Source organism: Pectinophora gossypiella, chromosome 24, assembly GCF_024362695.1.
Source record: "Pectinophora gossypiella chromosome 24, ilPecGoss1.1, whole genome shotgun sequence".
In the NCBI taxonomy this organism is placed as follows: Eukaryota; Metazoa; Arthropoda; class Insecta; order Lepidoptera; family Gelechiidae; genus Pectinophora; species Pectinophora gossypiella.
In genome coordinates this window covers 1,312,708-1,338,991 of record NC_065427.1, presented here as the reverse complement: position 1 = coordinate 1,338,991, position 26,284 = coordinate 1,312,708, and the positions used below count along the sequence as shown (strand labels likewise).

At 35.8% G+C, this 26,284-nt stretch overlaps 1 protein-coding gene across 4 annotated transcripts in view; it reads left to right on the top strand.

Moving 5' to 3' along the window:
• LOC126377800 (voltage-dependent calcium channel type D subunit alpha-1-like) overlaps positions 1–26,284 on the top strand; it is a 63,067-nt gene that overhangs the window by 20,292 nt on the left and 16,491 nt on the right. For all 4 annotated transcript variants that reach the window (XM_050025650.1, XM_050025651.1, XM_050025649.1 and 1 more), the window contains exons 2-21: positions 7,843–8,054; positions 8,623–8,728; positions 9,892–10,031; positions 12,890–12,996; positions 13,076–13,228; positions 13,504–13,694; positions 14,195–14,298; positions 14,405–14,577; positions 14,821–14,927; positions 20,458–20,573; positions 21,093–21,195; positions 21,696–21,847; positions 22,183–22,393; positions 22,707–22,827; positions 23,480–23,571; positions 23,686–23,789; positions 24,618–24,730; positions 24,994–25,138; positions 25,595–25,730; positions 25,853–26,016. In XM_050025650.1, coding sequence (XP_049881607.1) covers positions 7,849–8,054; positions 8,623–8,728; positions 9,892–10,031; positions 12,890–12,996; positions 13,076–13,228; positions 13,504–13,694; positions 14,195–14,298; positions 14,405–14,577; positions 14,821–14,927; positions 20,458–20,573; positions 21,093–21,195; positions 21,696–21,847; positions 22,183–22,393; positions 22,707–22,827; positions 23,480–23,571; positions 23,686–23,789; positions 24,618–24,730; positions 24,994–25,138; positions 25,595–25,730; positions 25,853–26,016 — 2,744 coding nt within the window. In that variant the 5' untranslated portion in view covers positions 7,843–7,848. The remainder of the gene's footprint in view (positions 1–7,842; positions 8,055–8,622; positions 8,729–9,891; positions 10,032–12,889; positions 12,997–13,075; positions 13,229–13,503; positions 13,695–14,194; positions 14,299–14,404; positions 14,578–14,820; positions 14,928–20,457; positions 20,574–21,092; positions 21,196–21,695; positions 21,848–22,182; positions 22,394–22,706; positions 22,828–23,479; positions 23,572–23,685; positions 23,790–24,617; positions 24,731–24,993; positions 25,139–25,594; positions 25,731–25,852; positions 26,017–26,284) is intronic.

Genomic DNA, 26,284 nt, shown 5'->3' with positions numbered 1-26,284 from the left:
ACTACTTACTAATGTAAGTAGTCGTTACAAGAGTCATGTCAGGGCCCTTTGGTGGCTCAATAGTAACCCTGACACCAGGGTTGATGAAATAGGTAATACACCTCAACAAGACCAACGTGGAACGGCTTAACGTGCCTTCCGAACTACGAATCGTCTTACTTTCGGGACAATCAGGTGATCTGTCTGTAATGTCCTAACCGAACTAGGGATCACAAAGTGATTATTGTGATATTTTCCGATCGGGATTCGAACCCGGGGCTTCCGGACCACAGAGGTCGAAGTGTTTGCTTGCTACCGAGAGCTTGTTGGGGCAACCAAGGAAAGGAAAAATAATAATAAAAAAAATAATAATAATAAAAAGTTTATTTAGGTAAAATCTACAAAAAAAAAACGGTAAAATTGTTCAATTACTTGTCCTGCGCACTATTCATCGCAAAGATAGGTATGTATAGTTCATCAGAATTCAATGTCAAGGGCAATGTATTAGGCTAGACAAATAATATTTCAGTCTGAGTGGAAGATAAATTTGTAGTTCAGTCTCGCTTCTAACACGAGTTGATATTATTTATCTTTCATTAGGATACTGAACTTAGGAATAGTTCATGCAAAAACAATGATAACAAGTTTAGAAAAATAGTTTCTATTTGGAAAAAGCGCTCTGTTTCATTTTAGTTTGCTCTCCAACAGTAATCCACATAGCAACAACAGAAAAAAAATGTTGGCGAATGACATCGCGAATGTCACGGACTTCTTGACAATTCCACATATCCTTGCCGCTCAGGGTCTGGTTATCCGCAGTGCTCTAACATAAGACGTATAATAAACACACTTGGCTCATTGCCATGTCGTCGCCAGTAGATTGAGAAGCAGGAAAAACGTAGTATGGTTTATTACACCTAGACTAATTGGTTAGAGACACAGAGTATATATTATAGAGAGATGCCGTGGGAGCATAGTCGTCTAAACCGAAATATGCATAAAACGATCATATAATATACATTTTTTTTCTAAAATAAAGCATTAAAATACTCAAATATATGCTTCAAAGTAATACAATCTAGCGTAAAAGCTAATAAGCAATTTATCTTTAACCTGAAACAACAAAAAACACAGTAAAATAAATAAATGGATCACTATAAATTATTATAAAAAAAAAACCGAAATGCATTATATGATCCATTTAAATAACTAACATGGCGCAAGTATAGGGAATTACTAACCATTGTATGTTAATATTAATGCAATTAATTTATTTAATTATAATTTATTTAATGTAATGAATTTTATGGGCTTAGTTGCCTGAATAAAGAATTTGAATTATTATTATTATGTTTGTCATTTCCATATCTCGGGACTATGGAGTCCCGGACGTTTGGAAAGCGTTCGTGGGGCCGAAGCCAACACGTAGAGGCCCCTTAAGATAATTTAATGTTATGTGACACCAACCGGCGATTATCCCTGTATTCACTTTATTATTATTATTATACGAGGCAACGATAGTAACGATCATTTTTGTTACAAATATAGGCACGACAAGGAGGTAAGTAGATTTAATTCACATAGTACAGTTGTCTGAATAAAAGGACCTTTAGCCAGACGCTTCCCTTTCGTGAACTTCTGATTATATTCCTTAAAATTAATTAATCTTATTCAAGAAGTAGAGCAACTTCTCACCAATGAGATTGTAATTTCAATCACAAAAGTACCAACTAGAGCACCCAGTCTGGTTTGAAAGATTAATTAGAGCACAAATGATAAATTAATCCTTTTATAAGATAGTACCCCACATACATAAATAAGCGAGTTATTTATTGTAAGGGAGCTTTCACACGAGTCCTATCAAGTCTACTTCAATATAGTCATCTGAGTACAAAACGTCAAGGGAGGTCTCACAGCGGGGAGCGCTCAATCCTAAGCAATGATGTACTGTTCACGGGAATATTCCCACTTTGGAAACGTTCCCGAATTTTTTTTTCGACGGGACGTATTGTAGATTTGCCACAGATGGCATTAACTACTTGGCCAGACAAATGGGGAGCGCTGAGGGCTTTCACCTAGGACAAAATTTAAGACAACATGCCTGTGGGTGCCGAGTTGGGCGCGAACCTCGGCTCAGGGCGTCGTCTGAGAGGAAGAATAGTTCCCGATAGTGTAAAAGCGGCAAACTATTGTAAAAAAGAGCTTTTTTACCTAACCTTTAGGCAGATAAGACCAGAGTACAAGAAATAATATTCCCACTTTGGAAATATTCTCGGGAACGACACGTCACTGATCCTAACCGCTTGTTGAGTCAGAGATACATACTCTCAGATGTGTAATATGTTTAGCCATTGCTGTAATGATTAGAGTGCGCATTCAATGCGAGAGAAAATCTTGATAGAGGGGGTTAAAAAGGCCACATCGGAGCAATTCATCTTAGAAAGCAATATTGCTATTCATCATTTGTTTGCATTGCGCATTTGCTTTTTAGCAATATTGCTTTCTTAGATGAATTGCTTCGATGTGGCCTTTCTAACACCCCTAGATGCGATTATGAGTAGGTATAATACCTAATAACTAGAAGTGGAAATCAGTCTAACATGATTAAAAATTAATGTAATTTGACACGGTACTATTTGTTTTCGTAGAAATAAATAAATAATCTAATTTCTCGTTTTATTTCATTTTTATTAATAATATTAATTTTATTTTATTTATGAGAACATTAATAATTTTTATTTTATTTTATATAATTTAATTTAATTTAAATTTTAATGATGGAATCTAATCTAATGTACCTATAATTATGGATATTAATCTGATCTAATTTAGTAAATATCATTTTAATGTAAAAAATGAAGGACCAAAGAGAAAATAAATAAAGAAATAAAATAATAATTTAGTAATAATCGAATTTTACTTTTTTACTGATACGAATTTAAATTAAGAATTCCATGGCAATGAGCTCGACGTTTGACCGCGTTGATGACGTCCCACGTGTGTATTTTTAATACAAAATTCATAGAAATGTATCGTTTTGACGTTTCGTAATAAGTATCAAGACTGAGTTGTTGTCCTATTGCCTATTTCGTTCTGTGTCTTCCTACCTATATAAATAAACAGCATAGCATTACGCTTCGAAGGCAGAGGTGTATTTGTCGTGGCCAGATCACAGAATTGATCATTTCATGATGTGCTCGATCATTCATGAAATGATCATATTTCATGATGTAGTTTGGCCAGATCAATGAACACAAGACGTTCAATATTCAATATTCTTTATTTGCATACTATGATGGTGTACAAACGAAACGAACGCTTTAAGTAATCTACTTCATCATTTGTAACGAGCCGTGGTAGCCCTTACACGTAGCACCTTGAGGTCGCAAGCTCGAACCCTGACACCAGGATTGATGAGGTTGGTACTCCACTTCACAACCCACACGATAAGGAGAAGAAGAAGTCAAAGTATTTATTGCACACCATATGGTAAACAGTTGTTATAAATATTATAGTACGATATGGACCCGGGAGGGTATAGCAAAAACAAACAAAATATCAAGAAATTACATTAGGCCAGAAATACAAAAAAAAAAATAATACCTACTTAACATTAAACAAACTTAATCTAAAAATAACTATGAAAATCTTAAAAACTATTAATAACAACAAAATCTACATCACTTACAGTCTATTTATCATGTAAGAAAATCTCGAATCCAGCACAGGCCTGAACCAATGACTGTCGAATTTGTTTTCCAATACATGTTTGGATCATATCACGTGATCAGCGGTAAAGGAAATGTCGTGAGGAAACCCACATTTCCGAGAAATGCATTTTCGGAGGTATGTGACCTAACCTGTATTGGGCTGGTTTTCCCTTCGCGGGTTGGGAGGTCAGACAGGCAGTCGCTTCTGTAAAAAACCAAAAACAAAATTCAACTTTATTTTATTTTACATTAGTTTCGCTATTTATCAAAATTCCGTTTCTAAAGCAAAACTTATAATATTTGTAGTCTGACTACTCACCAGAGATCAGAGGACTGTGTACACAAGATCAGAGAATGGACCTACAGGATGTACACAATATTAAAATCGCAACAGTCAAACTATGCGTGAATGATTTACGGACGCTATCAATTGCGCCGTTTGCATGCCATTTGTTTAACTATCAAACATCAAAGACGTCGATCTAAACGGTTTTATTGTCACTCGTCTTATTTGTAACCGATATCATTATAGAGTTTATAGGTTGACTAACAGCCTCCGTGGTCTAGTGGTTAGAGCGTTAGGCTCACGATCTGGAGGTCCGGGTTCGATTCCCGATGGGGACACTGTCGAAATCACTTTGTGAGACTGTCCTTTGTTTGGTAAGGATAATATTGCAAGCTTAGGTAAATCACCTGATGATATTAACAATAGCAGGCTTTATGCTAATCATATGCATACATCTATTCTATAGTTACCTTTTCAAGTATCCCGTATTTCACAAAATCCACTTAAGTACATTACATAATCACGACTATATCCCAATTGGGGTAGTGAGAAATACATCCGTCGCAAGATGAACTAAGTATCCACAGCACACCGGGCTTCCTGTTAGACAAACGTGATAAGTGGTGAGCGGTATCGCCGTCTATGGTCCGCTTACCTAACCTGAAGGTTTGACAGGTCCAGTTTTTTAGAAGCGACTGCCTGTCTGCCTGCCTGATTTAACTTTCAGCCACATAAAAACATGGAAAAAAACTATAACAATTGTTATCCTAGTTCCTAAATAAAGACCGTACTTATGAACAGGCGTTTATGACAAGGGTCGTAATCGTAAACGAAAAATCTGCGCGAGTTCATAAAATTGAATCATAAACGAATTATTATTGGAACGAGTGTTTCGCGAATGGTTGAAATATGACGTAAATGTGAATTCGTCGCAGCTGGATTGTTTAATCCGTCATATTACAATACGCCTAGTCGTTTTCAAAAACATGGCCGTTTTGTAATGCAGTGGCATAGAATAAGAAATAACGCTACGTGTAGAACGGCAACTCTCCGCTACCCAGCGACTGAGCTAGTCTTCAATCGTACAAAATGATTTCGATCACAAATGTTTTTTTTTTTTTTTTAATTAAGATGGGTTTGCTCTTGACTTCGTTCTTCTACAAGAAGAAGAGATCGACGTTGGAACGAGCTTACCCAGAAAATGCCTATTCACCCGTGATTTAAAGGACCCCAGGTTATAAGAGTCAGGAAACACCGACGCCGGCAGCCCATTCCATTCCTTGGCTGTGCGCATTATGAAGGATGAAGCGAAGCGCTTGGTGCGGATTAGTGGTATGTCAACCAAGTAAGGATGATTTCGATAATCCCCCAATGACCGTGAGCCCAACGCTCTAACCACTAGACCACCGAGCCGTTAACCTATAGTTAAGTACTTAAAATACTTACAATAAATGCGTTTGATTTGATTTGATAACATTAGAAAGATTATGATTAAAATTTAACCTTTAATATGTTTATCTATGTGTCAATCATATATTTACGATTTTTTTTTACGTCTAGGATGCTTTGTTTTGGTTTTTCTTGCAGCTTATTTCCCCCGGCTACACAGGTTGTGAGAAGCTGCAGTAGTTTTAGACGCATGAGACGTTTGTTATTTAAAAATATCTATTCACAGTGTAACTATGTTACCTACTGAATAAAGATATTTTTACTGGTTTGTGTAATTTATTTCTATATTGTAACTCTTTTTGGATACCTCTTTTTTCTTCGTCACAGTCGGGTAAATATAAATGGAACCTGTATCACTTGTCTGTGTTCAGCGTCCCGTGAAGAAGCAAATATGGGCAATTTATTTAAAGTGACTTTGAGATAGAGTTAGTGGACACTTACAAGAAATTGTCTAGACGGGTATAGTCAGTCTAGATAATTCCATATTTTCCAGTATCTAATTTAGTATTTAAGTTGCCTAGGCACCAAATCATAGGACTATGGGAGCCTTCATCCGAGGGATCCTTCAATTAAATGTTTCTTTCTTTCTTTCTTTAATTAGTGGTGGCGGTGGTGATCAGTTGTGGCTCTTAACTGGTTGTACGCTGAAACTCACAGATAGAAACAAAGAAAGAAAGAAAGAAAGAAAAACATTTATTTTAGAAATAAGAAGGTGGTACACAGAATATAATAATGAATTTAAACCTTATCTCTAAAAAGGGACGTCAGCTCAGCAAGATGTGACACTCCGACATTGAGGTAATGCCACAACGCTGATTTTCAGCTGAACCCCAAAAAATATTAAAAATAATAAGCTTAAATCTAAACAATCAAATCAAATTAACTATGTTAAAAATATGTATACATTTAACGGATTATAATGAATTTAAGTTCGAGGGTGAGTGTGTGTGTGTGTTTGTTAAGTGAGAGTGTGTAAGGGTGCATGTGCGTATTAGTGAATAGAGAGTGAAACGTATGTCGTGTATGTACATGTGTCCGTATTTTAATGAGGATAATTACTGTAGGAAAATTGTGATTACATAAAATTATTTAAAGTAACACAGGTATTAGGTAGGTAGGTATAAGTGATATAAGTATTATTAGTATTAGTAGTAAGTAGTAAGAGTTGAAGAAAAGAGAACCATATTGAAGACTATAGAGAACCGGAGAGGAAATATGATTGGCCACCTAATACGACACGATTCATTTATAACAAACATTATAGAAGGAAAAATTGAAGGGAAGAGTGGAAGGGGTAGACCTAGGATAACATTTATGAAACAAATAAAAGAGAAGGTGCAGGTCGTGTCGTATCGGGAGGTGAAGGTTTTGGCGGGAAGAAGAGAGGAATGGCGGTTACTCCACCGACAAGAGCGCAGCTCTTAAATAGAGAGAGAGAGTATAAGTATTAACGGAAGGCGATTGGGGCAACCACCGTTCTACACGCCCTATCTATGGAGTATTGAAGGCGATTACTCCACCGACAAGAGCGCAGCTCTTAAATAAAGAGAGAGAACATAGGTATTGCGCATGAAGAGTAAGACTAAGAGTAGAGATACAGAAGGCTGCTTAAAGATAAAGCAGATTGGTTTGCTAAAGTTTGAACTCTCGGCAAAGCGTGTTAGGAAATAACGTGCGTGAGAAAGAAAAGAAAATCCCGTGATAGCTCTCGCTAGAGAACGCGTGTCACGGGTTCGATTTCCTGCTCGGGCTCTAAACCACTGAATTCGACTTTATGAGTTTAAATCCATGTTTGGATCATACATAATTGATATTCGCGTGGTATCCAGAATTTGTGCCCGGTTAATGGCAATAGACTTATGGAAACGAGTACTAGCTGGCACTAATCCCACTTTATTTTGTCAGTGATTACTTCCGTAGTAGGTATCGGGGTGTTCGTTGCAAATTGCAAATCACACACAGGAGTTCGGTACGACAACGATATAATAAACAAACACCATCACAATTACATATTAGTCACGTTAAACTAATTAAGTACGGTTACACAGGTAAGTACCAGGACAAAACACGAATAATAAAAATACAACAAGCAACACTCGGTCTAGCTGTCGAGCGCCATATAGGAAAGGTCCCGGGTCCATAGGGGAAAGGTCCCTTATTGGCCGTGCAATAGCGTAGGCGGGAGATTTGAACTGCCACAGACTCTTAGATTACTTACATGGAACTTAAAAATAGCTGGCGAGAAACGGCTGTATGTTACTTACACTACATACTTTTGTCTACCCCTTCGGGAATACAAGCGTGATGCTACGTACTTGTACAAAATCACAAGATGGTCTTTTAGCGACTGCCGTACCTAACTGGTACCTTACATTACCAACAAAAGGCAACACTGACATCTGACCATCTTCTTTCCAGCTCAGAATGGCAGACCTGGGCGCGGCCACGGGCGCGACCACGCCGGGCGCGGACAGTATGGGTGACAACGCCCAGGCGCTCGTCACTCCGGCCCCCAGGAAACAGAACAGGCCCAGAGGAAAACCACAGCCAGAGAGGCCGAAGAGAAGTCTCTTCTGTCTAGACCTTAAAAACCCACTTAGGAAACTCTGTTATGACATTGTTGAGTGGAAGTATCCTTTTTGAAGAACTAGAAATGTTTTAGGAAACTTGACAGTCTTGCAAATTAATAGCATTAGGATTGAAAGTTACACCATAAGGGTTCAGTACTATCATTTTGGTGCGGATTCGTGGCAAGTCCGTATAATATTATGTTTGTGCAAGGAAACCCACATTTTCGAGAAATGCTTATTTGAAGGTATGTGATCTATTTTCTTTGCGGGTTGGAAAGTCAGACAGGCAGTGGCTTCTGTAAAAAACCGGACCTGTCAAATCTTTAGGTTGGGTAAGCAGACCCTGTGAAAAATTCCATCTCAGGATTTCGTATGAAAAGTAGCTGCAATTTTTTTTTCTGATTAAGTACTTGAATAAAGGATGCATACCTGGTCTGTGCTGGGAGGTTTTCTGGCCACCTCAGCGATACAGCTTCCGATGTGGTAGTAGTTTTACAGCTAGTTACATAATATGTAATTTAGTTTTTGAAGTTCAAAAAGTGCTAACTATGTAAGCCAATCTTAAAGAATATTTTTTTTTCACATTTTGAATAGAAACATATCAATTTCCTTAACGTTTCTCCACCAGACCGTTCGAATATATGATATTGACGACAATTTTCGCCAATTGTGTAGCACTGGCTGTGTTCACGCCCTACCCGAGTGGAGATACAAATAATACTAATCAAATATTGGTAAGTAAGTTGTAATGCCGTATTTCCTTCAGCCTGCGGATTAGTTAGAGGGGACCCATTTTATAAGCAGCGCCATCTCGGATTGATCATGTACGGTCCGGGACCATCGACTCGCTATCGTTGGGCTCCGTACTACATTTGTGGACAGCGACTTTCCACCACGTAACTTCATAATCGTGTATAGCCATATTGAAAGCCTGACTGCCTGCGGCGATCAATTGTACATATTGAAATGGTGTGCTCACATGCTTGCTATGTGTAGGATCTATTCCAATAAGATTGGCTATATAAGCCACATGCGAGCACATGAACGTCGGAGTTGAAGCAGTCTCCGTAGCCGATATCGGCTGGTTCACATCATCATCATCATAACCATATTAGGAGTACGCGTGATAGATCCCAATCCCATCACCATAGTGTCACGGTGTAACGGTTTGAGCGTTGGGCTCATAATCCGGAGGTCCCGGGTTCAAATCCCGGTGGAGACACATAACGAAAATCACTTTGTGATCGCTAGGACATTACAAGCTGATCACCTGATTGTCCGAAAGAAAGATGATCCGTGCTTCGGAAGGCACGTTAAGCCGTTAATCCCGGTTACTAATTACTGATGTAAGTTAGTAGTCGTTACATGAGTCATGTCAGGAGCCTTTGGCGGCTCAACAGTAACCCTGACACCAGGGTTGATGGGTTGGTAATCAACCTCACAACCCACACGATAGAAGAAGAAGAAAAAGTGTCACGGATCCCAATGTCACTGATTCGGACTTTTATGACTTTGAATTCATGTTTGGATTATAGATAGATGAAATCGATTTTTAGTAGTCGATATAAATGTAGTCGATACTCGATATCGATTTTTATTATGATTTTGGTTTTGGTTGGTTTTTCTAATAATTGTTAATTTTAGTTTCCTTTTTATTATCCGTGTGGTTTCTGTCCTGTGTTGTAATGTACTTGTCTGTGTGTATTTGTAATGTAAAAAATAATAAAATGTTTCTTTCTTTCTTTATATCACGTGATTTCCAGGGTCTGTGCCCTAATTATATGGGACTATATTACAAATTACAACTCTGCCTACAACGCCTGCGCGTGATGTTATGTTATGAATCATTATCACTAATATTCACATATCACATTTATCGATTGTATTTGTGTTTCAGGAAAAAGTAGAATGGATATTTATGGTAATATTTACGGCAGAATGTGTTATGAAGATTATTGCTTACGGTTTTTTGTTTCACCCTGGTGCCTATTTGAGAAACACATGGAACAGTCTTGATTTTACTATAGTTACTATAGGGTAAGTTACCAGGCCATAAAATAAACAATGGTGCTGATTTCAGTACGGTCACGAGCATTAATATGTATACACTTTGGTACCATGTCACATTTAACCTTTTTGACAAATTGAGCTGTAAGTCTCACTAAATGTCAAATATATGTTAGTGCGACAGAGTCCTAAAGTGGGTATATTATATCGCTCATGACTGTGCACATTGTCTAAGATTATTTTAATAAATAAAAAAAATAAAAAAAATTATTCATCATCTACAAAACTATGTAGTATACAATTATATAAGTTTTTGAGCGTTATAAACAAGGTTTTTCCTACCTCCTAAACTAGGTCAACCTGTATTTTAGGAGGCAGAATTCATCCGTGAGCTTATAAATAATAACTTATAAGTTTGTGCAACGAACGTAATGTCAATGACCCCCTTATGTACCTGTCATTTTCTTATCCGCCGAAAAGGAAAGGGACGAGTAATCGACAGGCATAAAGTTTATGGAACACATGTTAATTTTAGGCAGAAATTTAAACAATACTTTTATAATCTTACTTTGCCCAATAACCCGACAGAACTAAGTTGACAGCACACGTCCAACGAGGTACATATCAGCGAGATAAAATAGTAAAATCTTTATTTCCTCTACAAAAATGTGGCATAATACATAAATACATACAAAAATACAATGCCTATTTTATTCACCCAGGTTATTCATTCATTTACTCATTTATTTTAAAATTGATAATTGTCAGTCATCCATGCTTTTTCTTTTCGACGGATAAGAAAATGACAGATTAAATGGGGTCATGCTTCTATGCTGTTCTGGGAGCATATAAAAAACATAGAACACGTTCAGCTGCTTCTCTTCCCGGGCATGTCGTAAAAACCGACAGAGGGATTGTGTCATCTAACATGATGGACTAATGTTATGGGCGATAGGCTGATCCCTTATCACCATAAGGTTCATCATATCCATCTTTGGACTTCGTATCAACAGTGGCTGCAAGTTGTCTTTGATTACTTGTGGCTCTGCCCACCCCATTAGGGATTACGGGCGTGAGTTTATGTGTGTATGTATGTAAATGGGGTCATTGACATTACGTAGAAGACTAGAGACACTCTCCGTCCCGCACCAATGCGCGTTGGCAGTTGTTTGGATGGGTTAGGGGACATCTTGGATTACCTCACCCCTGCCTTGCGGGCCACTTTAGTATATTTCAGCTGTTAAGAAGTAAAGGAGTGCGCGCGAACTGTCTGTTTCGCTCATACGCACGAGGTATGGCCCATACTGCATCTGAGTTAAGTCTGTGTAAGAACTGGGTGTTTGTACAACGTGTCCGAGCTGTGATCAGGCCTACCTAGAAGTCTTATTAGACTACCCAATCAATCGGGCCCGATGCGTCAAGGACACGGGCTCGGGCATCGGGATCGGGTAGTGTAATAGCACATCGCTGGACGGAGCGACATAGTCCAGTGGGCGTTGGGCTCACGATCCGGAGGTCCCGGGTTCGATTCCCGGTGGGGACACATCACGAAAATCACTTTGTGATCACTAGTTTGGTTAGGACATTACTGGCTGATCACCTGATTGTCCGAAAGAAAGATGATCCGTGCTTCGGAAGGCACGTTAAGCCGTTGGTCCCGGTTACTACTTACTGATATAAGTTAGTAGTCGTTACATGAGCCATATCAGGAGCCTTTGGCGGCTCAACAGTAACCCTGATAGCAGGGTTGATGGGGTCGTCCACCTCACAACCCACACGATCAGAAGAAGAACGTAGAAACGTGTTGTGGATATGGGATAGGTTTTCGAACACCTGAACTGGATTGACCCATTAATGCAAAAGTATCCTAGAATATTTTGTCATTTTGCAAATATCCAATTAGAACTTACGTAAGTTGGCGACATTACTGGGTTGGTACTCCAACCTCACAACCCACATGATAGAAGAAGAATCTGGACGGGGCTACGATTTCGCTGATGTGACTTACGACCGCACTTCTTTGACGCATCGAGCTTAATAGATTGGGTAGTTTAGTAGGCACTTAAAAAAGTGACAAAGAAAAATACAGAAGAAAAGTGAAAAAAACTTTTTCTACTTATACCTATTTCGCAACAATGTGAACAAAAACTTAGTAGATAAACAAGAGTTATTGCGTGTTTGGAAAGTTTAACAATAGTAATGCTATCTTCCTACGTATACAAAAATATAAACATCGATTTCTGTTATAACTTCCTCGGGGTGTTTGGGACAATTTATGTTGGCGTTTCTTTTATTAGTAGGCTAACTTTGTTGGTAAGTGACTCTCAGCACCTTCTATGGTCTTTGGGTCACATAGCATACATTATAGCGTACTTATCTACAGTTAACTTGGGATATATCAAAGTCTAAAGTGTGAAAACTGAAATAAATCTTGATTAGTAAGGTAGTTTCGAACTAGTCAAATCAGTTACTTTTTACTAAACGTCACAAACGCGAAACTACTAAAGAAATCGTATGAAAAAGCACACGGTGACGTCATAGAAAAACGTGATAAAATGTCGGACTTATAATTACGTTTTTCTTGAATAAAATTCATAAATAAGTTAAATAGAAAAAATAAAATGTTTGTGTTCGTTTTAGATATGTCTTTATTTAGTAATCAGAATTTCATAATTTATCTTGAACCTAGTACACGACCCAACTGTTTTTCTGCGTAATTATTTACACTTTTATGTGTAGGTACTTTGCGAGAGTTGGTGGTTATATTTAATTATTGACTCAATCTCATCAACCGTTCTCTAGAAAATGTTTGAGAAGTTTTAAGACTAATTCAGTATGACCTTCTCTTCTGTGTTTAATTTTTTTCTTAGTCATAATTTTATTTGCAGTATTGCGAGTATGGCTCTACAATATTTTTTCCGAGACTCCTTTGACGTCAAAGCGTTAAGAGCCTTCAGGGTATTAAGGCCGTTGCGTTTAGTATCAGGAGTACCAAGTAAGTATATTCATTAGTACTCTTTACGAAATCAACATCTCTGTGAACTTTCGAATTAATTTTCGTATTTACGTTTCAGGTTTACAAATTGTATTAAATTCCATATTGAAGGCAATGGTGCCTTTATTCCACATAGCATTTTTGGTGCTCTTCGTAATTATTATTTACGCCATTATTGGCTTAGAACTTTTTTCTGGTGTACTGCACGAAACATGTTATGATAATGCTACGAGTAAGTGACATTTGTGAAGCGTTTGATTCTGTTGCATGTAATTTGCTGTAAGATTTAAACAAATCTATTAATCACTCGTGTTATAAATTTTAACATTATTTATTTCATTATATAATTTTCATTATCTATTTAACTTTATCATTTATTTTGATTATTATATAAGATTGTTAGCAAGAGTACCCCAGGAAGCTATCCTGGCACCTATTTCCTTCCTTGTATTTTTTTAAATGTTTGATCTATTTGCGACTATTTACAGCTTTTTATTATATTTACAGACACAATCGCCGATGAGAATCAAGCATGTAGCAATGAGGATGTTGGATATCATTGTGATGAAGAGCAGGTTTGCAAAGGACCGTGGCGGGGAATAAATTTTGGTATTACAAACTTTGATAACATTGGTTATGCAATGTTGACTGTATTCCAGTGCATATCACTGGAAGGTTGGACTGATATTATGTATGCTGTAAGTGTTTTATTATTACAGTTTACGTAGAAGCCTAGACGCTTAGTCATCCTTTATGGTGATGTGGATCATATTATCACAAGCATACTAGGTTTTATTGTCGACTGAATGTATTATTAATCATTAATTTTAGTGTCGTAGTGCTTGATTAATTAACCCTCCGCTTATTAAGTCACACGTATGGTAGTGGGTCAGTAGGACTTTAATAATATAGTTGTAGAGTCTTGCGTAAATGTCAAAAAAATGTAAAATATTAAATTAAAAATTATAAAGAAATATTCATACATAAACATATATACTCTATATACGTCCCACTGCTGGGCATAGGCCTCACCTCAATCAAGCGGAGGAGATATGGAGCTCTATTGCGGGCTGGTGGAGGTATTTTAACGGCTAATAGCCGAGCTTAGCATGCCCCTCCGAAGCACGAGATCATCTTACTTTTTCGGACAATCAATAAATATAAAAATCTGTAAAATATATTTTGCTTTATTTTCCAGATAGCAAATGTAAAAGGCAATACTTGGGTATGGATGTATTTCGTATCCATGGTTATTTTTGGTAATTTCTTCGTTATGAATCTTATTCTTGGTGTGTTGTCTGGGTAAGTTGCTTAGTATTTGTTTTCTTTATTGGTTGATATTTCTGTTGCGGAAGTACGTATTTTATAAGTACTTTTTGATTCAAATCTATTTGATCTTTGTTTCCAGTGAGTTTTCAAAAGAGAGAGAGAAAGCGAAGAATCGAGGTGATTTTCAGAAATCCAGAGAAAGGCAGCAGTTTGAAGAAGATTTAAAAGGGTACCTTAATTGGATTACTGTTGCTGAAGAATTAGATTTGGAGAATGACCAAGGACAAAAAGACGAGGATCAAGATTCTCAAGGTACCATACTTCTTTGATACGTTCATCTATTCAGATTTCAATTTGCTGAACTTGCTACTTAGCTAGATTACCATAGCATAACGATCATATTTCTTTCCCTAAACGGAATATGGTATTTACCTACTAATAAGTCAGCTATTGGTCCTAACTTTATATATATTTTTATGAATATTATTCTCGTGATAAATGCGTTAGTTGTGAAGAAAGTACAATATAAAAAGTATCTGAATCTTAATTTTTCAGGTAACAAAGACAGAAAAAGTAACGAAGGTTCTCAAAGCAACGTCAATAATAATGGAGAGAGTACACAAGCTTCAACATGTAAGATATACTGCAAGAGGTTTGACAAGGTAATTATATTTTGTTATAAATATTTCAATTCAGCTCAGTTAAGTGAAACTCCCACGGCGCGGATTTGGTTGCGGGGCACCGCGCAGCGAGCCGATGTTCGTGAGTATGGCATCAGCTGATAACAAACAAGTCGATGCGATCTTGTCGGTCGCTTTACCGCCACCACGTCCATTTCGTGTGAGAATCGCCTTATAGACAATTTAGCTATTTTTCACGTTAACTTTTGTTGAGACCAATGTCCACTCATCCAAAACCTTTAAATTATATAGGCTATACTTTATGGCGCTTTACTTCTATAATATAAGAAAGTGATTGTCTTTGGTTAAGCTCTCTCTCTAAAAAAATATTGTAGAACGTGGTGTAAGATTTTTGATGAAGAAGCATTATAATAAAAGAACAATAAATAATATCGAGTTTTAATGAGAAACAAGAAGAAGAAATATCCCGGCATCCCCAACAGTGGTAGCAGAGCGTGGTTCCGAGAAATTGGTAAGAAAATCAACAAGATTCTAATAAGGAAAAATGGCGTCATCGGAATTCCAGAAATTTCATTGTAATATTAGACAATTTGCCGGCGAAGACTATGCAGTATGGAAATTCAGAATTAGCGCAATATTGAGAGAAAATGAATGTTTGGATGCTATAAAAATTATCGAGTTTGCGAGTAATAAAGAAAACACAAAAGCTGAAGCACGTGCTCAAAGCATAATAATTAGCGCAGTGGCCGACACATATTTAGATTACATTCAAGATGAAGAAACAGCTTATAATATGATTCAAAAATTGGAAAGTAATTTCATGAAGAAAGGAACAAGAAGCAAACTATTTTTGAGACGACAATTAACGGACATAAAATACATAGAAGGTACACCACTATGTAATCATTTTTTGATATTATCTAAATTATTTAATCAACTAAGGGATGCCGGTAGTTCATTGAGCGAAGAAGAAAAAATAAATATTATATTGTTGTCAATGCCATCGTCATATGACATTATTGTAACAACACTGGAATCAATGCCCAACCTTACAGTCGACATAGTGAAAGATCGTCTACTTGGTGAAGAAGAAAAAAGAAACAAAATAGAAAAAATAGAAAAAGGACATTATAAAACTGCTTTTACATGCTTTCAATGCGGAAAGGAAGGACATAGAAAATATGAATGCCGTTCAAGAACTTGGTCAAGAGGGCAGTATACTCCTGGAAGAGGAGAGACATATACTCCTGGAAGTGGACAGACATATACATCTGGAAGAGGATCGACATATACACCTGGAAGTGGACAGATATATACACCCGGAAGAGGACAGACATATACACCCGGACGAGGACAATCATATACACCCAGACGAGGACAGAGAGGATATCAAGGACCAAACAGAGGATTTCGTGGGAATGGAAGAACAGGTAACGGACAACGGGGATGGCAAAATCAGACGTTTGCTGAAGACATGTCAGCAGAGGAAGGTGCATATTGGTCAGGAATGGACAAGGAATTTTCAGGTGAGCGAGTAAAATTGAATAATGAAAGTGAAACGTTAACTTGGTGTATTGACTCTGGCTGCTTTGATCATTTAATTAACACTAAAGATTATTTTTACGAATATGTGGAATTAAGTAAACCAAAAATTATAGCTGCAGCTAAAAATGGTGTAACTTTAACAGCAGTAGGAATTGGAAATATATATGTGAAAGCTTATGTAGGACAAAGATGTTCTGACTTTACTATAAAAAATGTTTATTATGTACCGGAATTGAGAAAAAATTTATTGTCTGTATCTAAAATAGAAAACAGTGGTTTCAAAGTTGAATTTTCTAACGGCAAAGTGAGAATATATAAACACAATTATCTATCTTTGATAGGCAATATTGAGGGTTCATTGTACACTATTAAAGTGTTTCCACAATTTGAAATTGAGAGTAACTTTATATCAAAACATGAAAGTGATATGTTACAGTTGTGGCATAGAAGGTTTGGTCATTTAGGATTAAAAAACTTAAATTTACTTGCACAGAGACGAATGGTCCATGGATTAGATAACTTAAAAAATAACACAATAGATCATACTTTATGTGAACCGTGTTTGGTAGGAAAAATGACAAAATTACCTTTCAATAAATCAGGACGTAGGGCAACTAGGCCTCTTGAGTTAGTACATACCGATGTGTGTGGTCCCATAAATCCAGCTACTAAAGAAGGATATAAATATTTTGTAACATTCATTGATGATTACACACATTTTGTAATTGTATATTTAATTTCAAACAAAAGTGAAGTTTTTGAAAAATTCAAAATTTATTATAATTATGCAACTAATCATTTTCAAACTAACCTTTTGAAGTTGAGATCAGATAATGGTAGGGAATATGTATCAAGGGAATTTCAAGATTTTTGCTATGACAAAGGTATACAGATGCAACACACAGTGCCGTATAACCCACAGATGAACGGAGTAGCGGAACGAATGAACAGGACTTTAGTAGAAAAAGTGAGGACAATTCTCATTGATTCTAAACTTGGAAAGGACTTTTGGGGGCATGCTGTGTTATTCTCAGCATATGTTACGAATAGAAGCCCAACATTGGGAAAGGACAAGACCCCTTCAGAATTATGGGAAGGAAGAGTACCAAATGTATCGAATATGAGAGTATTTGGATGTGTAGCATATAATTATGTTCCTAAAGAGTTGAGACAGAAACTGGATAATAATGGAAAAAGGATGATATTTATAAGATATAGTACTTCTGGATATAAATTATATGATGAGGAGACAAATAAGGTTATAGTTGGGAGAAATGTAGTATTCAATGAAAAACAAAAGAAAGAAGATGAATATTGTTATATACCGTTTAATATGGATAAAGAAAAACTAGATGATACAGAAGGAGACAAAGAAGATGAAAAAGAAGAATATCAGGAATGTCAAGAAGAAGTATGTGAAGAAAAAATATGTGAAGTAGAAGAAAATATAATTAGTATAAAGCCAAGACAGGAAAATAAAGAGAAGAAAATTTATGGAAAACCAGGACGTGACAACAAGGAGAAGAAAGAGATTAAATTACAAGAAAGAGGGAGAGATAAAAGGAAGATAGTGAAGCCAAAGTGGCAAGAGGAGTATGAATTGGATTTAAGTTCAGAAGATGAAGCGTTGTATGCTCTATTGACAAGTCAACAAGACGTACCATTAAATTTTGATGATATAAATCAAAGAGAAGATAAAGTAGAATGGGAAAAGGCAGTAGCTGAAGAATTAAAAGTATTAAAGGATAGTGACACATGGAGAATTGTACATAAACCAGAGAAAGAAAGGTTACTGGATAGTAAATGGATATTTACAAGAAAAGAAGTAGGAAATGAGGAAATATGCAAAGCAAGATTAGTAGTAAGAGGTTTTCAACAGATGGAGATTTTAGAAGATATATACTCACCAGTACTGAAGCTTCAAACATTGAGAGTTTTATTATCTATTGCCGCACAAAAGGAATACAAAATCCATCAGATGGATGTAAAAGGAGCATTTTTATATGGGAGGATAGATGAAGATGTATATTTGAAACCTCCACAAGGATTAGATATTCCAGAAAGTCACGTGTTGAAACTTCAAAAGTCATTATATGGACTCAAGAAATCACCAAAATACTGGTATGAAAAATTCACTGAAGTAATTACAAATTATGGATTTATCCGTTCACAAAATGATTACTGCCTCTATAACAAAGGTGAAATCTATATACTTTTATATGTAGATGATTTACTCATAATTGGGCCAAATGAAAAAGAGATAGAAAAGATAAAGTTATTTTTGAAAACACAATTTAGAATGAAGGATTTAGGTTCTGATAATTTAACTTACCTTGGAATTAGCATTCAAAATAATTCAGAGTGCATTTCAATAAATCAAACCAAATATTTACAAAATGTTTTATTAAAATATAACATGATTGACTGCAAAGGTTGTAACTCACCGATGGACTTAAACTTTAAACTTGAGTTTGATGATTCAGAAATTGATATGTCTCTTGAATACCAATGTAGATCTTTGATAGGTTCTTTAATGTACGCCATGGTAAGCACCAGACCAGACTTTGCCACATCAGTATCATATTTAAGTAGATTTCAGTCAAAACCAACTCTAAAGTTGTGGAAAGCTTTAAAAAGAGTACTTAGATATGTTAAACAAACAGTAAATTACAGCTTGATATATTATAAAAATAACTTAAATGACTGTGACATTCTGATAGGTTTTGCTGATGCCGATTTTGCTCGAGATAGTGATAGAAAATCTACTAGTGGATATATATTTAAATTGTTTGGAAATACAATTTCGTGGAGATCTAGAAAACAAAGTACAGTAGCACTTAGTACTACAGAAGCAGAGTTAGTATCATTGTGTGAGGCATCCGTAGAAGCATGTTGGTTACATAAGTTGTTGTCAGATTTAAATATTAATATTAAAAATGTTGTAATTTATGAAGATAATCAAAGCACCATGAAAACTGTTAAAAATCCAGACCAAAAGAGATTGAAACATGTTGATGTAAAGTTCAATTTCGTTAAACAAAAGGTAGAGGAAGGATTGATCACTGTTAAATATATTTCAACTGTAGATCAACTTGCTGATGTTTTCACCAAGCCTCTTGTTGGTGAAAGATTTTGTAAGTTAATTAACATGCTAAACTTAAAGTAAAATATGTTGTATGTAATTATGTTGTAAGTTTAAAACGTTGAAGAATTTAGCGTTAGTAAAAGAAAGTTATTAAGTTAGAATAGATAAAAGTAAATAAATATATAAAAAATAGGATTAAATAAATAAGTTAAATAGAGAAATGAGTTAGTATAAGAACAATTTTGTTTAGAAAAAGTATGTTTTTTTTATAAATTAGAGAAATAAATAAGTTAGTGACTGTGGATTAGTATAAGAATTATTTTGGTTAGTTTTTTTTTAATGTTTAAAAGTAAATTGAGTTAGTTTTTTTTTGGTGTTGGTTGTTTTTTGAAAGAGTAGGGTGTTTATTTAAAGAATATGTTGTTTATGTTAGTATCATTTAGAAGTTTTATTTTTGGTTATTATAATAGGGGATATGTTTCTTATGTTTTCTTTAATAATGTTTATGTTTTTGTAATGAGTGAACATTGAGGGAGAGATTGTTGAGACCAATGTCCACTCATCCAAAACCTTTAAATTATATAGGCTATACTTTATGGCGCTTTACTTCTATAATATAAGAAAGTGATTGTCTTTGGTTAAGCTCTCTCTCTAAAAAAATATTGTAGAACGTGGTGTAAGATTTTTGATGAAGAAGCATTATAATAAAAGAACAATAAATAATATCGAGTTTTAATGAGAAACAAGAAGAAGAAATATCCCGGCATCCCCAACAACTTTTTTCTAGTTTCTTGCATTGTCATACAAATTTTGTCATTTAAGATTTACTTATTTCCTCTTCTCTATTGACTCTTCAGAAACTTAGTTTAATATCCAATGCGCCGGATATTGTATTGATATGCTTCTATTCATTATTTACAGATAAATAGAAGAATGAGAAGAGCATGCAGGAAAGCGGTTAAATCCCAGACATTTTACTGGGCTATTATCGTACTTGTATTTCTTAACACGTTGGTACTGGCCACTGAACATTACGGGTAAGTGTGATTGGTTATTTATTTATGTGTATCATCGTTATTATGAATAGAGGTATCAGATTATTTTAGTTTCGAACTTAATGTTAGCTTTATTACTATTTCATTCTTCTTTTTCGGGTATGAAGTCAATATCATTGTTTTCGAATGTTCTCTATTGTGCCTAAACATTACTATAAGTAGTTAATGGGTATTTCAGTCCCCATGATTGAAGTTTTGTTTTGTTTCCCTTTTTGATTTATGGTTCTATAATAATGGTTTAATGGTTTGATCCTCTGTGGTCTAGTGGTTCGAGCATTGGGCTCACGTACTGGAGGTCCGGGTTCGATTCCCGATGGAGGCAACGCAGACTGAATTACCTGGTTAATAAAGAAAGATGATTCTGTGCCAAAATGCCTCTGCTGATTCGCATTGGAGCAGCGAGGTGGAGTATGATCACCTTCCGGTTGATTGAGCGGAGGCCTGTGCCCACCAGTGGCACATTTATAGGCTGTTAATTTAATGTAATGGTTTTATTTACAGTCAAGAAGAGTGGTTAGATCAGTTCCAGAACTACGCGAATTACTTGTTTGTCGTCTTATTTACGATGGAGATGTTAGTGAAAATGTATGCATTGGGCTTCCAGGTAAGGGGTCATCTTTTTTGTGTCTCTTTTGTGACTTTACTTTTATGACTTATAGTAAGTGGATTTGCCTAGGATGGCAGTCACTATTTGCCCCGTAGTCTGTCGTTTCTACCATCCTTATTATTTTTTTCTATCTGCACAAAGTGTTTATTCTTCTTCTTTGCGAGTCGATGGCGATCGATACTAATTTTTTGCTGACCAATAATTGACCACGCTTACGGCATTGTCAGTGGCTTCGTAAAGGTCTTTAATAGTGCAGATGTTAGGGCACTTAGGACAGCACAAAAGGTGAGCCATAGTTTGTGGTGATACTCCACACTCGCAATCATCGCAACCATCAACCAGATATCCCCACCTGCAGAGATTATCCTTGTGTTTATTGACTACAACTTTTGCAAACCTCATAAATGTATTAGTTACATTGTTCTTAGCTTCTTATGATTTATTTAGAATAAAAGTAATGTTTTGTTTATGATACTTACCTATAGTTTTTGTTTCAGGGTTACTTCGTATCATTGTTCAATCGATTTGATTGCTTTGTCATGTTGTGCTCCATCGTTGAATTGGCACTTACAATAACTGAGACTGTCCCACAACTGGGTATCTCTGTGTTGCGTTGTGTTCGACTGCTTAGAGTCTTCAAGGTTACCAAGTAAGTCAAATTATTTTTGTAAATAAAATAGTTCATAGTTCTATTGGGTTAGTTTATGTATTAGGTAGACTTTTCTTAACAATTTGTGATTTGTCTTCAAATTTTATTTCAAGAAGTAAAAATTAAAACAATGCGACAGGGTTATCATCCGTCCTCTGCGACGAAAAAAAGAATTAAAAGATTATTATATAAACTGAATCATTTTTATTTTTTTTAAATAAAATAATAATAAAAATTATTCGGAATAAACATTAAGTACTTATAACTATTTTCAAACAATCATCTACAGACTTTATTTATAGATGAATAATTTCGCTATCTCCAATTTATTTCAGATACTGGCGGTCACTCTCCAACCTTGTCGCATCTCTGCTCAACTCTATCCAGTCCATCTTCTCTCTCCTTCTGCTTCTCTTCTTGTTCATTATGATCTTCGCTCTCCTTGGCATGCAAGTCTTCGGTGGCAAGTTCGACTACGCCCCTGAGGAAGAGAAAGAGAAACATAACTTCGATTCCTTCTGGCAAGCAGTGCTGACCATGTTTCAGGTAATGTAGATATTTTGTCTTACGGAAGTTTTTTTAAACTTATAATCTGTGAGCAACAATCATCATTTATATAAAGATTTTTTCATTTATTCCGGAGTCCTGAAGTAATTTACAGGGTATTTTTAATTAAGTAATCCGCTTGAGGATCTGTTTTAAACTAAGCTTTTGAAGTGGAGAAATAGGTGGTAATGATTTCCAATTATGTCTCCCTCGTTTTGGAAAGTCCTGTGTTTCTGAAACTGTTTCTTGATGTTTGAAAAGCTTTTATTTTGCTCTGACAAATAACTACTGATGATAGTATTTATATTTTCAGATCCTGACAGGTGAAGATTGGAACGTGGTGATGTACCACGGCATCAACGCGTACGGTGGTGCTGGTACACCTGGCATGCTTGCGTCCGTCTACTTCATCGTTATCTTCATCTGCGGTAACTGTATCCTTTTCAAATATTCTGTCGTGTGGACTGTGAGGCCAATGACCGACCTCTTCAACTCTGATGTCAAAGTTGTTATTGAGCTGCCAAAGGGTCCTAACATGGCTCATAATTACTCCTTACTGACATCTTAGTAAGTAGTAACCTTTTCAAATAAAACCTAATTACTATTAAGTACTTACAACTGAAAATAAAGTTGTAGAATATAATTTATTTATTTCATTACGACTTGAGCAATATATGTTACTGGCAAAGCCCGCACTTTGAACATATGTCAAATGGTGCTAAAGTCAAACTATCCAAGCGATGACTCGAAAACAAAGACTGACGTAAAAAGATTATTGGGATCATGGAAAACGTTTGATGACTGTTATTAAATATTATTTTTAGTTAGTAACCGTCTAGTTGGGTCGACTATTGTAAATGGCGATACGGCTCACTACCACGTTGGTCTAACAGAAAGCTCAGACTTGTTCTTTGGAGTCGATGACAATTCAGTAAAAAAGCTAGGTAGAACGTAGGTACTCAGTTCATTTTGCGATATATGTACCTCTAACTACTCCATTTCGGAATGCAGTCGTGATATTGTTTTTATGTTATTTAGATAGTGAATGTAAATGAAAACTTTATTTCCTGCTACATATAAAATCAGATATCTTACTAAATGTGTTCTTGGCTATCGCTGTGGACAACTTGGGTGACGCTGAAGAAATGGACAATGAAGATATTGAGAAGGAGAAAGAGGTAACTTACTGTTTATAAATACAATTTGTCTTTTTCGCCTTACCAACATTCAATAACGTTTCTGCCTTGTAAAAATTAGTAATAAACTGACAATTTATTCATTAATAATAATAGGGTGCTGATAATCCCGAAGCTGGTAACCCACAACTAGACGACGAGGAGAAAGGATTGACTGATGATGAATATGCTAATGAAGAAGAAGGATATTCTACTGAAGGGTAAGTTGCTTTAATTATTATCTTCTTATAGGCAGAGTAGTTAAAGTGAATATTTTGAAATAGAGACTTTACCAAAGAAAAAAAAAAGTTTGAATGATTTGTGAGATTGGTTTTTTTCATGTTATTGGTTTGGGTTATATCTGGGTTTCAATGTCAAATTGTGGTTTCCTCTAAATAATAGCTAACACTAATATTACACTATATCTTTATCAGCAGCCTGCCTTATAAAAGGTACAAGCGAGTACCAAGGTAAGACAAGGACTATTTTATGTTTTTCAATCCGCTCGGGTCTCTTCACACTATCCACTTGACAACCATCGACATTGGGATCACAGGGTATAGGTTTCTTTCTGCTTGGTATTTGTATGGTCTGATACAACGAGAATTAAAAAAAAATATATCAAAAATTTGTTATTTTATTATCAGACATATACAAAACGAAAGAAGGCATATATGATTGAGGTAGGGAAACGAGGAGAGGAAAGCTCACTTTATGTTTTGAAAAACATGATCTAGACCGCTAAGATGATATTATAAATTATCTTCTTTTATTGAGCTACTTACATAATTACCCTTAAAATTATACTATGTGATTATGTATTATATAAATATAATTACTAAATCGTTCTACGCTACTAACTAAGTGTCAGTTATTCATTCATAATCACTAATTTAAGAGCCACGCTCTTGTCGGTGTAGCATTCTTCATGCTACTTTTTAGGGAAAAATAGGGCAGTGGTTTCCCTCTTGCCTTCCGCCTCAAAAAGAAGTGGTTTCCTTCTTGCGTTTAGTTATTGATTGGTACTAAGTAAAAGATGGAAATTTCAGATCTGACCATGAATATGATGAAACGGGTTCTGAAGAAGAAGTAGACGAGCAGGAGCCGGAAGAAAGAGACAACGCTAACGATGCTTTGGTTGCTATAGAGAAGAAACAAAATGGTAAGTATTTAATGAGTTGACATTTAAAACTGAAGATTTTATATCAGGTTTCTGACAAAACATAATCTTAGACGTCAATAAAAAATAAATAGTAAACTATAATAGTAATTAAGTAGCCACCCACTTTAGCTCATATTTGCAAAGTTAAGCGTTACAACATTTATACTATAACTCTCCAGTATTTTTACTTTTTACATCAATCTTTTTCTTACTTAGAGACTAGCACGTAATTATAATACTAAAAAAATGTGTTATATTGATAGGTGATATAAAAAAAGATGAAGAAAATCTAAAGCGCCAACCAACCTTATCGGCAAGACCACGAAGATTATCAGAAGTCGAAATCAAGTCACAGGAGAAACCCATACCTGATGGCAGCAGCTTCTTTATATTCTCTAAGACCAACTGGTAACACTTTTATTTTCTTGGAAACATTATTCTTTAATATTTCCCTCATCTCTAATTTAAGAGTCACGTTATTGTCAGCAAAGCATTCTCCATGCTACTTTTTGAGGGAAAAATAGGGCAGTGGTTTCCCTCTTGTCCTCTCTCTGTCGGGCGCGATGGCACATCCCACGATGGCGCCCAGAGTAGTTTATTTCAAAGCCGCACTAGGACTTCTGTTCTCCGCCTCTGAATAGTACCGACAGTTACTGCTGCCCTCTGTCAGGTTCCAGGCAGCTAATTTCTCTTGATAACTAGTCACTTTTATTACAATTAAGAATAAAAAGAATCCCAAATTGATTCTGGTTTAAGTTTTACTCTACCAAATCCGAGCCGCGTGGTTAATGTTCTGCTCCGGGTCTATATTCCTTTTTTACGTATTTAGTGTATTTTCCTGTAGTTTTACGTTCTGGTTTCCAGTTTTCGAGTGGCTTGCTACAAAATCCAGAACAATTCGTGGTTTAAAAACTTGATCTTGGTTTGTATCCTCGCGTCTTCTCTTATGTTGGCTATGGAAGATCCAGTTGGTGGAAAAGCTACTGAAGGAAAAACTGAGGTAACTATAAATGTTCTCTCATTTCCACACTATTTTCTCTCTCTTTTCAGCATAATTTGCTCAAAGTGTGGTATGTTTACCGGTTTTACTTTCAGGTTCATCAAAATAAATTTGTTTTTCAGATCCTCCGTAAGATTGACTACTTCTTTACAACGGTATTCACAATCGAATTGTGTCTCAAATTGATCACATACGGTTTCATTTTCCACAAAGACGCCTTCTGCCGATCTGCCTTTAACCTGCTCGATTTACTCGTCGTTATTGTTTCGCTTATTTCGTTGTCCGGGTGAGTATTAAGCTATGTTTGTATGAATTTCAAACCTTTAGTGCACATAAATTTGAAAATTACTTCTGTCTTCCCTGAATTTGTGTTTTCAAAACAAAAATCGTTTTTGCTAATCAACGGGTTCATTATTCAATCGGCAAAGATGATCGGAAAGTAGAATACTGAATGATTTTCATTGGCTCATGGTATTTTGGTCACCAAATCTTCTATGGAAATTTCATACTATACACTATTTAATTTTTACCTATCAAGTTGACAATCACCATAA